This window comes from Drosophila kikkawai, chromosome 2L (assembly GCF_030179895.1).
Source record: "Drosophila kikkawai strain 14028-0561.14 chromosome 2L, DkikHiC1v2, whole genome shotgun sequence".
Classification (NCBI taxonomy): domain Eukaryota; kingdom Metazoa; phylum Arthropoda; class Insecta; order Diptera; family Drosophilidae; genus Drosophila; species Drosophila kikkawai.
The window spans coordinates 3,706,988-3,717,630 of NC_091728.1; the positions used below are offsets into that span (position 1 = coordinate 3,706,988).

The following is a 10,643-nucleotide window of genomic DNA, read 5'->3' on the forward strand; positions in this document are numbered from 1 at the left end:
TAAAGCTACTTCGATCTACTTACGTCAAAGGGACAAGAATGATTTATATCGGAAAACTGTGAAAAAAAAATTGTAAAATATATGCCATCACTGGTGATGAACTAGGATGATCTATAAATTTGCAAGCATCAACTGTGACATTATACAGATATGGCTTATAACCATTGAGTCTTTTATAAATGGCAAAATTAGCCTGCGATTGAAATTCAAATAAGTTAAAATATATTATTTCATCAAGAATTTATAGCATTCTTTGATTTTATCGGCGGGCCCCTGATGCAATGTCACTTTCAAGGATCCATATTTATAGGTTCGATTCACAGACTTCAAGAGGCAGTATTCAAAGGAGCAGAAGGATTCATCAAAACAAGTGCACTTAATGTTTGTGAACTCATAGTCGGAGAATATGTTGGGTAAGAAAGGGATTGATGGGTAACAGCTTTAGGAATTAAGGCATAAAAACTTACTTAACCGATCAGAGAAATAATCAGAAAAACGCGGAGAAACGTAGAACACTTGCGCAACATTGTGACTGTTAAATGATCGTGAAAACTGCGAATTAAATAACCGAAAATGAGTATTTTGTTATGCTTATTGAACATATAATAGCTGTATTATAATTGTATAAAATGATGTGATATCTATGGATATTAAATATTTATAATATTAGTATGAATGCAATTACAAGCCTTAATAACCAAGTATTGAAAAAATATTATCTGATTATATTATAGTTCAAAGTTTATCAATTTTGAATTCGAATTTCCCCTTTTAATTTTTAATCGTTTCAAGACATAGATAAACAACTCAAGAAGGTTCCGCAGAAAACCCTCCTTGAATAACTATGAATAACCCAATCAAATTAGGTTATATTATGTTTATGAAAAGGGAAAAAATGTTCTTTCTCAACGCTGGGCACAGGTGGGAAAGCAAAGAGGGTCTGCCATCGAATAAAGTTAACCCCCGGGATTGAATCACTTTTGGGCGCATTTAACGAGCATCGAAAAGGGCGACGGCTCGCGCTCTCCTTCCCCGATCCCCGCTACCTCTAATCAAATCTTGTGGGGAGTGTCAGTTACTCGGAGGATTGGCCTCGGGCTTCTTGGCTCCTTTTCCTCTAATTTCCCTCCTGCAGATGCTGATGCGGCTGTCAGTCAGTCAGTTCCCCAGACCAAAAAAAAAACCCTAACCCTCGCCTTGGTATCCCGGGTGTTGCACGTGTCCTGCCAGCGGCTGTTGCAACCACCGAAAAAAAAATAAAAACTCACCAAGAACAGGGGGACCAATAGACAAAACCCAAGCCGAAGCCCAAGCCAAAGCCAAAGCAACCACCAACCGAGTTTCCCCGAGTTTTCCGGGGGCAGACTCGTGTTTTAACAGCGGCTTTCGGTTGTGATTTAGTGGCAGCTTAGCGTCTGGCACGGGACCAGTTACCAGTAACCAGCTACCGCACTGCCTCTGCCATGCACTGAAAAAAATGGTCTACTTAATATGGTAATATTATTATATATTATTTTTAAAAGAAAGAAAAGTATTTATGAAACGTTTGTAACAAGAAAAACTATTTTTAAAAGTAAATAATAATTTTAAAAAAATATATAAAATATTAAATAAAATATGTAAATTGTTAAAAGTTTAATTTTAACTTGAAGTAAATAATTTATAGAAGTTATAAACATTTTGGCACACAAATATAATTAGTTATCTAGTTTCTAATACAAATTTGCATCCTTAATTAACAAAAACAATTCTTAAGACAATTTACTATAATTTTTCTTTCCGTTTAAGAACGATTTGTGCGGCTCTCAGCAGAAATATATTTTTCTGGGCATTTCATGCAATTATTGCCCCTGGACCAGACATCTCCCAGACCGAGAAAAGCGAGTTTGCACGCTCAACAAATTTTCACACAAGATTTTCCAGCCTCGCTTTGCATTCCTGCTTACCCCGCTCCACCGAAAAACATGGTTCACCCTTGTCGGTTTTTTGGGATTCCCCCTCTTCCCTGCTGCTGCTTCCTGAATTTTCTGAGCCTCCCAAAAATTTCTTCCTGTTTGCCATTGTGATTTAACGCCGTCGCCGTCGTCGTCGTTCTCTATCGACTTCTCACACATCATTTGGCTGCGGAAAATTCTCCCGTTTTCCCTGTTTGTTTTTTTTTCTCGCCCTTCTTTGGGTTTTAATTAAAAAAGCATTTTGATGATGGGCCAGACAGGAGGCGTGCCTCGAGTTGCTTTTGCCGCATTTCTGGCCCTAATGCCCATTGAGGCCCTAATTAAATGGTAAGTAAGTCGGCTTATCTGCGGACTTGGATGGGTTAAAGATGGGTTCGTACTTTTGGGCGGGTTTTGGGTTGTGTAATTTTTTTGTTTTTTGTTTTTAGGCTGCAATGCATCGTAAATTTTCATGGGGACAAATTTTTGCATGCCACCCAAAGAGGAGGCGGGTGTAGTAATGATGGGAGGGTTTTTCCGGGTGGCGCCGGCTTATCTATCGCATTCCGGGCAAGCCCACACACGTTGCCCCAGAGCTTCTGTGGTACTGTGGAAAAAAAAAGGGGACGCACCCTCGACACCCTGGGTATTATTTCCCAGGTCCCTAGGCCTGTTACCGGCTGTCCCGTTCTTATCGCGGCAATAAATCGCATTAATTTATTGTTGTCGCCGCATATTTGGTGGTAAGGTGGAAAATCCGCACCACCGCCTCGGCCTCGTTTTTCGTTTTTCCCTTAATGGGCTTGTCCGACAGTGGAAATTGTGGGTGGGTGGGAGGTTAAGTGACTGGGGAAAAGCGACAACGACAGCGACAGCAACTGCATTATTATTGTTTTCCATTTAACACTTTTTAGTGGGATTGCCACTCGGAAAATAAGAAATATGTTCGGGGAAATGGGAAAATAAACTTAAAAAGATTGTGATTGGATTTTATAAGAAAACTATTAAAAAAATAATTAATTTTAACATTTTAAGTATATATTAAAGTTTTTAAAACCTTTTGCTTAAAGCAAAAAGTCTCATTAAAAAGTTCTTTTAATTAATTTATTTATTTAATAAAATCCTTATTAATCTTAGCATTTTCAGGCTACTCTCCTCTCAAAAGAGTATTAAATCATTCTTCAATTTTCCTCGCAATATACAACAAAAAAAATATCCCTGCATTACGTTTTTATTGTTTTCTCATTTTCTATCAGCTGCGTCAGCATTTCAGCCTTGTCCCCTCCAAAAATCTCCTCCTCCTCCAGTACATGGGCCATGTGCGAAATTGTTGCCTAAGATCCCAATCAAGGACTGGGCGGCCAGGACTCGACGCGGGGCTGGCAGAATATTTATAACACTACGGCTGCAATTTATTATGCAGTGTCTGGACATTGGTCAGTGGAGTGTGGAGCTGAGTTTTGGCTACTTTAACGTGCCAGTCACCAAAGATGTCACCTATAGTGGGGGGGGGAGGGTTGGTTGCTCGGCCCACACACACACACCCTCACATACAAAACCTGGCCAAGATTTATGCACTCAAGTTATGGCAAAGCAGACTGCAACTTTATCGTTGGCACCGACAGTTTTGTACACAGAGAGAAAAAATATAAATATATAAAAATATCAAAACAATAAAACAATAAATGAATATAATAAATTTTACTAATTAATTTCTGGGTTTTTTGTTTTATAAATATTTTATTTATAATTTTTGTATGCTTTCCCTTTATCTTTTATTATTTTTTGTGTACTTTGTCCCTTTCTTATAACCAACTTGACCGTAGTGCAACACATTTCCCCGCCTGTCTCCTACCCATTTTCCACATTTCCCCGACATTTCCTGTTGCCATCCCTTATCAGTTGGCCAAAGTTGTGTGTTGTCGACGGCAGATCTTTTTGCTAGCATTTTCTGCATAGAACAGAAAACTGTGACTACATTTAAATAAATACACATATAAGCACAAGCAGAAAGGAAGGTTAGAAAAAAGGGCCCTCGGCGTAAGTTGTTAAAGGTCCATCCAGAACAAATTCCAAAAACATATAAATATATGAGAAGTTCTTGGGAAAGTAAGCTCAAGTTCATGAAACACATTTAAAGATAAAGGTGGGTATATATATATTCAAATAAATTGAAGGAACCTTGTGGAAAGAGAGTTTTAGAGTAAAGGATTTCCTCTTTTTATAGGTAAACATTAAAGCCAGATAATTTCTGTGTTATAATCTTGACATATTTTTTGTCTATAATCAAATTTAGGTTTATTTTTTCCTTCACCAAAATGAAATAAAATATTTACAGTACAACTAAGGAACCCCCTTCAATTATAACACTCCCCGCTCCTTAAAATTTCTTAGAAATCCGCTTACAAACCCTGCTAAATGAGGCAAACCCATGGAAACTAAGCTGAATACATGCGGAAAGACATCCCTTTGCCCTTTCCTGTCACTTTTTCATCAGCGTAATCATCGGGATCAGGATCATCATCGTAATCGCAATAATAATCAGCAGAAGAAGCAGCAGCAGCAGCAGTAGCATAAAAACTAATTAAGCATCACATTTCACATCCAATTCGACCTCGCTCCCCCGAGTATCCGCAAATGGCAGCAAAAATAATATTGCAAAAAAAGAAAAGAGAGGAAGGAATAAAAGTCGAGGCAAAATCGAGCAAAACCAAAATCGAAATATAAGCCAAATAAATTTCCCGTTCAGCAAATGTGCTTTCATAATTAATATGAAAAACAAGAGCAGGGAGCTGAACGATGCGAGGGATGCCAAGGAGCTGCCGACGAGTCACGGCTGCCATGACAACAAATGGAAATGAAAAGGAAAATGGATGCTAGGTTGCGATGTGAAGGCGAAAACTTCAATAACTTTGAAGGTCTCTGGCTTCGGGATTGATGTGCATTACACAACGACTAATCCGTATCCGCATCCGCATTCGCAGGCGGAAAAGAAAAGTGCAGTGAAGGCTGAGAATGACGGTGAACTTCCGTTACACGAAAGAAAATTATGAGGTCTGCGGAAAATGTATTAAAAATATTAAGAAGCAAGAATTAGTTGAGGAAATATCAAAGAAATTAATAAAATATATTGAGGGTCATACAGAAATCACTAGGTTGTTTAAAACCTTTGGGAAAGTATCTCAGATTATGTCAAACATTTTACACAGTGAACAAAAACTAAATTTCCACAGAATTTGATACCAAAAATACTTTATTACATAATTTTAAAAACATTATTTAGGGTTTTAAAAATCCCAGTAATTTAAAAAGCCCTTCTAGAATATGATAGAAACCACTGGGTATTATGAAATCCCTTAAAAAAGTGTCTTTAATTATATAAAAATATTTAAAAAGTACAACTAAATTGTAAATTTGATTGAGTTTTTACAAAACAATTCCCTTTTTCATGGATTTAAACACTCTACATGTTTTTTCTACTTACAAATGCTAAAAATATTTTCTAAAAAAGAATCTGAATCAAAACAAAGAAAACTAACAGTTTTTATAAATCTAAGTTATTACTTTTTGTTCCGGAATATTAAAAAAAATATAAATAAATGATAAATACATCATAAATCCCATAATTAAATATCTTAATTAATTTTCTCCCAGTGCAATGTCTGAAAAACCATATCGAAAATCAAACAATTGTCTTTTCTACAATGGCACACAACATGCATTGTACACCGGCACACCCAGCAATTGATGTGTTGTTTTCCACCAGCTGCTAGAGTAGCTGGGAAAAGCCGAAGGAAAATCTGCTGGAACAAGCGGAGGAAGGCACAAGGAAAAGCCAAAAGAAGCTGCAGCATTGCATGGTTTAATCAGCAGCTTACAAGGGTAAACAATGGCGAAAAAAGAGGAGCCAGAGAGTGAGAAAGAGAGTGAGGAGAAAAAGCCAAAAAGTGCACCATGAATGAAGGAAAAGTGGGATGGTAGGGGGAGGGCCATGGTGGTTCGCCTGTAAATGCGATCCATCAAAATGAAATTGAAATCTTTTGCTCATTTTTGAGCTTCGCAAATGGGGGATAAAAGATTCGAGAGGGGGGACGACGACGAGCAGATACCAAAAATTGGGATTGAAATTCGCATTTGGCATTGCAGTTTGTCTTTGGCTTGACTTGGCTGATGCTTCCTTTACGGCTTCTCCACTTGGTCCTGCTCCCGGCTCCTGCTGGATGCTGCTGCCGCTGCCTCCCCATTTTTGCCATGTCAATCAATGTCAATAAAACAATTACTGTCACTTGCAGCTGGGCAAAGGCGGCAAGGACATGCGAAAGGGAAAAGAGAGACAGGGCGGGCGGTCGGTCGGTTGGGTTGGTCGGGATGAAAAAGGATGAACAGCCAACGACTTTGGACTTGGTGTCATGTTCCGAGTAGCTGGGGAAAAAGGGGGAGGAAAACCCAGGGGGGGAGTAGACGAAGGAGGTAAACCTACAGTTGTCGCAGCTGGAGTTTTGAAATCGAAGCGGGATGCTGGGCCACTCAACGGAGCCCGCCCACACGGTGGGGCAAATGCACTGGATAAAAAAAATATGGGAAATAAATTGAAAATCCATTATAAAAATTAATTATTATACTACTTATTATTAAAACTTTATGTGTAACATATATAATGTTACAATTATGTAAACCATTCAAAAATAAACCCCTTTTCTCTCTGTGCAAGCTCCCTTGGCTCGCATTCTAGCTCCCTGGAGAAACTTCTCTCTGCTGCTGCTCTCTCTCTCTCTCTCTCTGTTTCTCCCACAATTTGGGGTAAAGTGTTTGCGGTTCTGGATCTCCCCCCTGTTATTGGCAATAAAACCCGAGACTCTGAGACTCGCAGCCTTCCCCCGGCTCTAACTCCGACGAATAGAACTCCGACTCAACTCCATTGCCACTGTGACAAATCGTTTGCTTTGGACATGGCCTGCCATTGGCATAATCGTTCAGTCATTGCAGTTTTGCAGTTTCTGTTGCACAACAACGTTACTTGGGCAGGTTGGGAATTTGGAATCGTCATTGGTATCCCCTGGAAGTTACAACACAGTGTCTAGTTTTGAGTTACATTGTCTCTTGCTCCGCATCGAAGTTGCGTTGACAGCCATCGACATTTGGCTGAATTTTGGTTTGAGGGTTTGGCTCTTGCATAGCACCAAAGTTGCATGCATTATACATGATCTTCAGAGGGGGAGATGAGAGATATTGGGATGGAAGTAGTGCTAGTTGAAGGAGTTACCATCCAGGAGGGAGATGCCATTTGGCAAGTCATGACAAACTTTGTGTTTGGCCAACATTCGAAATTAAAAGTAAGAGCAAAAGACACTGTGACTGGGGATATGAGCACCAAGAATCGAGATTATCAGACTTATACTAGGGATATTTTAGGAAACAAAGTATATTTTTCATAATTTATCTAAGAGACAATGCCACAAACTAACTAGTTCTCTTTTTCAGAGATCTTTGTTTGAAATTTTCTTGAATATATAAGCAACTTACTTATATAATAAAAACTAACATTGAAATAATTTCAAGTTTACCAAACTTTTTGTTAGTGCTGATTCTTTCTAGCTTGAAAAGCTTTCTGGGGGGAAAAAAGGTGAAATAAAATGGCATGATGAAAATCGCCCAAGGGGCTTAGTTCGTCTCAACTCATTTCGACAGTCAGTTTGGAATTGTGCAATGCAACTGGGCTCAGGAAGCACAGAAAACAGGTCCTGTGTGCCTTACTACGAAATAATCTGAGGCTGATTGGATGCTACTCCTGGCTCATGGCTCCTGCTTCTGCTCCTGCTTGTAGTTCAGTAATGAATGAATGTAGTAAAGCCTACGCTTATGTAGCTGGTTACCTTACAGCTACGATTGGTTATTGGAAATCGGATAAAAGAAGCCAACGAAGGCACTCTAAAATGGGTAATTACCTTAACACATTCAATGAAGTATCCTTTAACTAAAAATACCTAAATTATATTGCCCATACAACTTATTAATCATTCATCAATCAATATCCATTATTCATTTAGCACTAACTACTCCCAACAAGCTCCTGAACCTGAATCCCAATTAATTGATAGATTATGAAGCCCTAATACCTGTACCGTACCTAATGAATACAATTACAATTAGCCAATTAGGTAATCGTCTAAGCTGCTTGCCGGCAAATGTATCTATTGGATGCATAAGTATGCATACAAGTTTCGAGTCCGATGCTCGTCAGGTGTATCTGTTCTGTGACAGATTCCGCCCACAGATCGGATCACTGCATTATTCATGCAATGTGCTGCATGCGGCCAAGGGAAAGCGGGGAAAAACGCTGGCGCAATTCTGGGGAAAATGTGAAATACGATGACGATGACGACGAGGTGGGAAAGTGACAAACGAGCTGTAAAAATTGTACCACACGAAACCAAATGAAATATTCACGAAATTGTTGAAGGAACTGCAAATGAATTATAAAACGTGCACGCTTACCGAAGGCGACAGATGAATAGACATGGTTATGGGGGAGGGGGATCAGCATCCGTATCCGGATTCCTGGAATAGATGTCAAATGGCGATGATGATGTGACATTCAATGATGATGGATTTTGGCAAGTGTTCGAGCGAATGGAAAAGGACAGTATTAATAGCCCAGAATGGCAGTGGAAGTGTGGATAAGGATACAGATAAGTATGGCTATATCCTTTCATCTTCCAGAACCCACTTACTCCATAAAAAAATTAGTAACAACCGACTTAAAATGCAGCACTTACTCATATATTTTGAAACGAAAACAAAACAAAATTAAAACTCTATTAAATCGCTTTCAGGTGATCAGTTCGTTATCCTTGGTTCGTTCATCTAGTTCCTGGTTTTCCTTGGGGTTCATTGGTGGACTTTTGTCTCGCGTGGAACCCTGTTTAGGGTAGTGCAAACTTGGGCACTCCGCACACGCATTGCTTGATCTTGCGATCGAGGTCTTTAAGGAGCTTGGTCAATTCCTTGCACAGATCATCCTGTTTGGGGCATCCTTCGCAGGCCTTACCTCCAGGTCCACAAGACTTGCATCCGCAATCTGGTTTAGGTGGCTGTGGCTTAGGTGGCTTTGGCTTGGGTGGCTGTGGCTTAGGTGGCTGTGGCTTAGGTGGCTGTGGCTTCGGTGGCTGTGGCTTGGGTGGCTGTGGCTTGGGTGGCTGTGGCTTGGGTGGCTGTGGCTTAGGTGGCTGTGGCTTCGGCGGTTCGCATGGAGGCTCTGGCTTCGGTGGTTGTGGCTTAGGTGGCTGTGGCTTCGGTGGCTGTGGCTTCGGTGGCTCTGGTTTGCATGGTGGTGGTGGTGGTGGATCGACACATGGAGGCGGAGGTGGTGGAGGTGGAGGCGGAGGCGGAGGCTTCGGTATTGGACAACCACAGGGAGTAAGCTCTACCGAAGTAGGCAATCCATACGAACTGCCGATCAGCAGAACGCTCACTTAAAAATGAAAAAAACACTCGAAATGAGTTGAGGATATAACATGAAGAGACCACAGAGGATATTACCAATCAAAATGCCGACTGTTAACTTCATTTTGACCAAGTTTCTTTGACAAGTCCTTTAGGTGCAACTAGCTATACTGGAGAAAGCTCAGCTGCTGACTGATGTCTTTCTCTGGTGTCGCGATCCCATTTTATAGTCCTACCCATAGCCGAAAGTTGTAGTTAAAAATAATTAGTAAATAAAGTCTTATTTCGAACCCTTCGATACCGTCCAACTGGTTGCCAATAATAGCCTTCAGCATGGTCTCTGGAGTTTGCCCAAGTTCAAGGTTAAGTATACGCTCCGTGTTTGCTTTTGAGTGTCGCGTGCACAGAAGTTTCTATATTTAGGCTTCGGCCTGTTGTTTGCCGAGTTTTTCGCACTCAACGGTTGCACACGCATTTCTTGATCGTGCTGCTTGGGATATAATATATGAGGTCAGCTTGACTTGTTAACAAAAGAGATCGATATAAAGATACTAGGGTTTATTTGGGGTATAAAAGTTCGATATAATATATCGATACAAATATTCCGCTAGATATCTTGATGTAAATATCGAAAGCTTCGCTATTTTCATATTTTATATATAGGAAAGTATTGGATGTATTATTAAAATAACGGAATTATTGAAAATGTATTAAAATAAAAAAAAATGTTCTATTTATTGTTAAAAAAATCTATCCCAAAATCAAACAAAAAGCCATATTTTCCCAGTACAACCCAACTTGTCTGCAAGACAATCTCCCCATAAAATTCGACTAATCAAATAATCATAATAAACTCCAATTTCGTTGTTTATCAGCTGCAACAAAGTGCCCTTTGCCTACGATTTTGTGGACACAACAAAGACTTTGATCCGCGAAGCACTTTGCATTCCGCATTTGCATTTGCTGGGATGAAATTGCCGTGCGGACAATGCCCGTGATGACTAGAAACGGGCAACAAAATGCCATAAAGTAGTGGCACTGCGATATGCATCTGCCGCGGGCAGTGTCACAATGCCACAAAACAGATCGCAGATGCCCCTTCCAGAGACCATCTAGGACTACAGATCCGCCTCCACATCCACATCCATTCTGTCCCATCGAGAACTCGTGTCGCCACTGACACGTAAACTATTTGGCACGCAATGCACTTGGCGACTTGCTGATGTTGACGCACATAAAATGCCAAATGCTGTGAAGGATGTCGAT

General features: G+C 40.1%; 1 protein-coding gene across 1 annotated transcript; it reads right to left on the reverse strand.

The window, feature by feature from the left end:
- Positions 1-8,692: 8,692 nt before the first annotated feature.
- On the reverse strand, positions 8,693-9,592 carry LOC108086047 (uncharacterized). Its single transcript, XM_070289206.1, has 2 exons — positions 9,474-9,592; positions 8,693-9,405 (listed from the first exon to the last, which is right to left on the reverse strand). The coding sequence occupies exons 1-2, from the start codon at positions 9,499-9,501 to the stop codon at positions 8,858-8,860; spliced, it is 576 nt and encodes a 191-aa protein (XP_070145307.1). The 5' UTR covers positions 9,502-9,592; the 3' UTR covers positions 8,693-8,857.
- Positions 9,593-10,643: the final 1,051 nt, after the last annotated feature.

Coding starts and splice junctions, on each gene's coding strand:
- LOC108086047 (XM_070289206.1), bottom strand. CDS start 9,501: ATGAAGTTAACAGTCGGCATTTTGATTG. Junction 9,406..9,473: donor AACAGTCGGCATTTTGATTG/GTAATATCCTCT, acceptor TTCATTTTTAAG/TGAGCGTTCTGCTGATCGGC.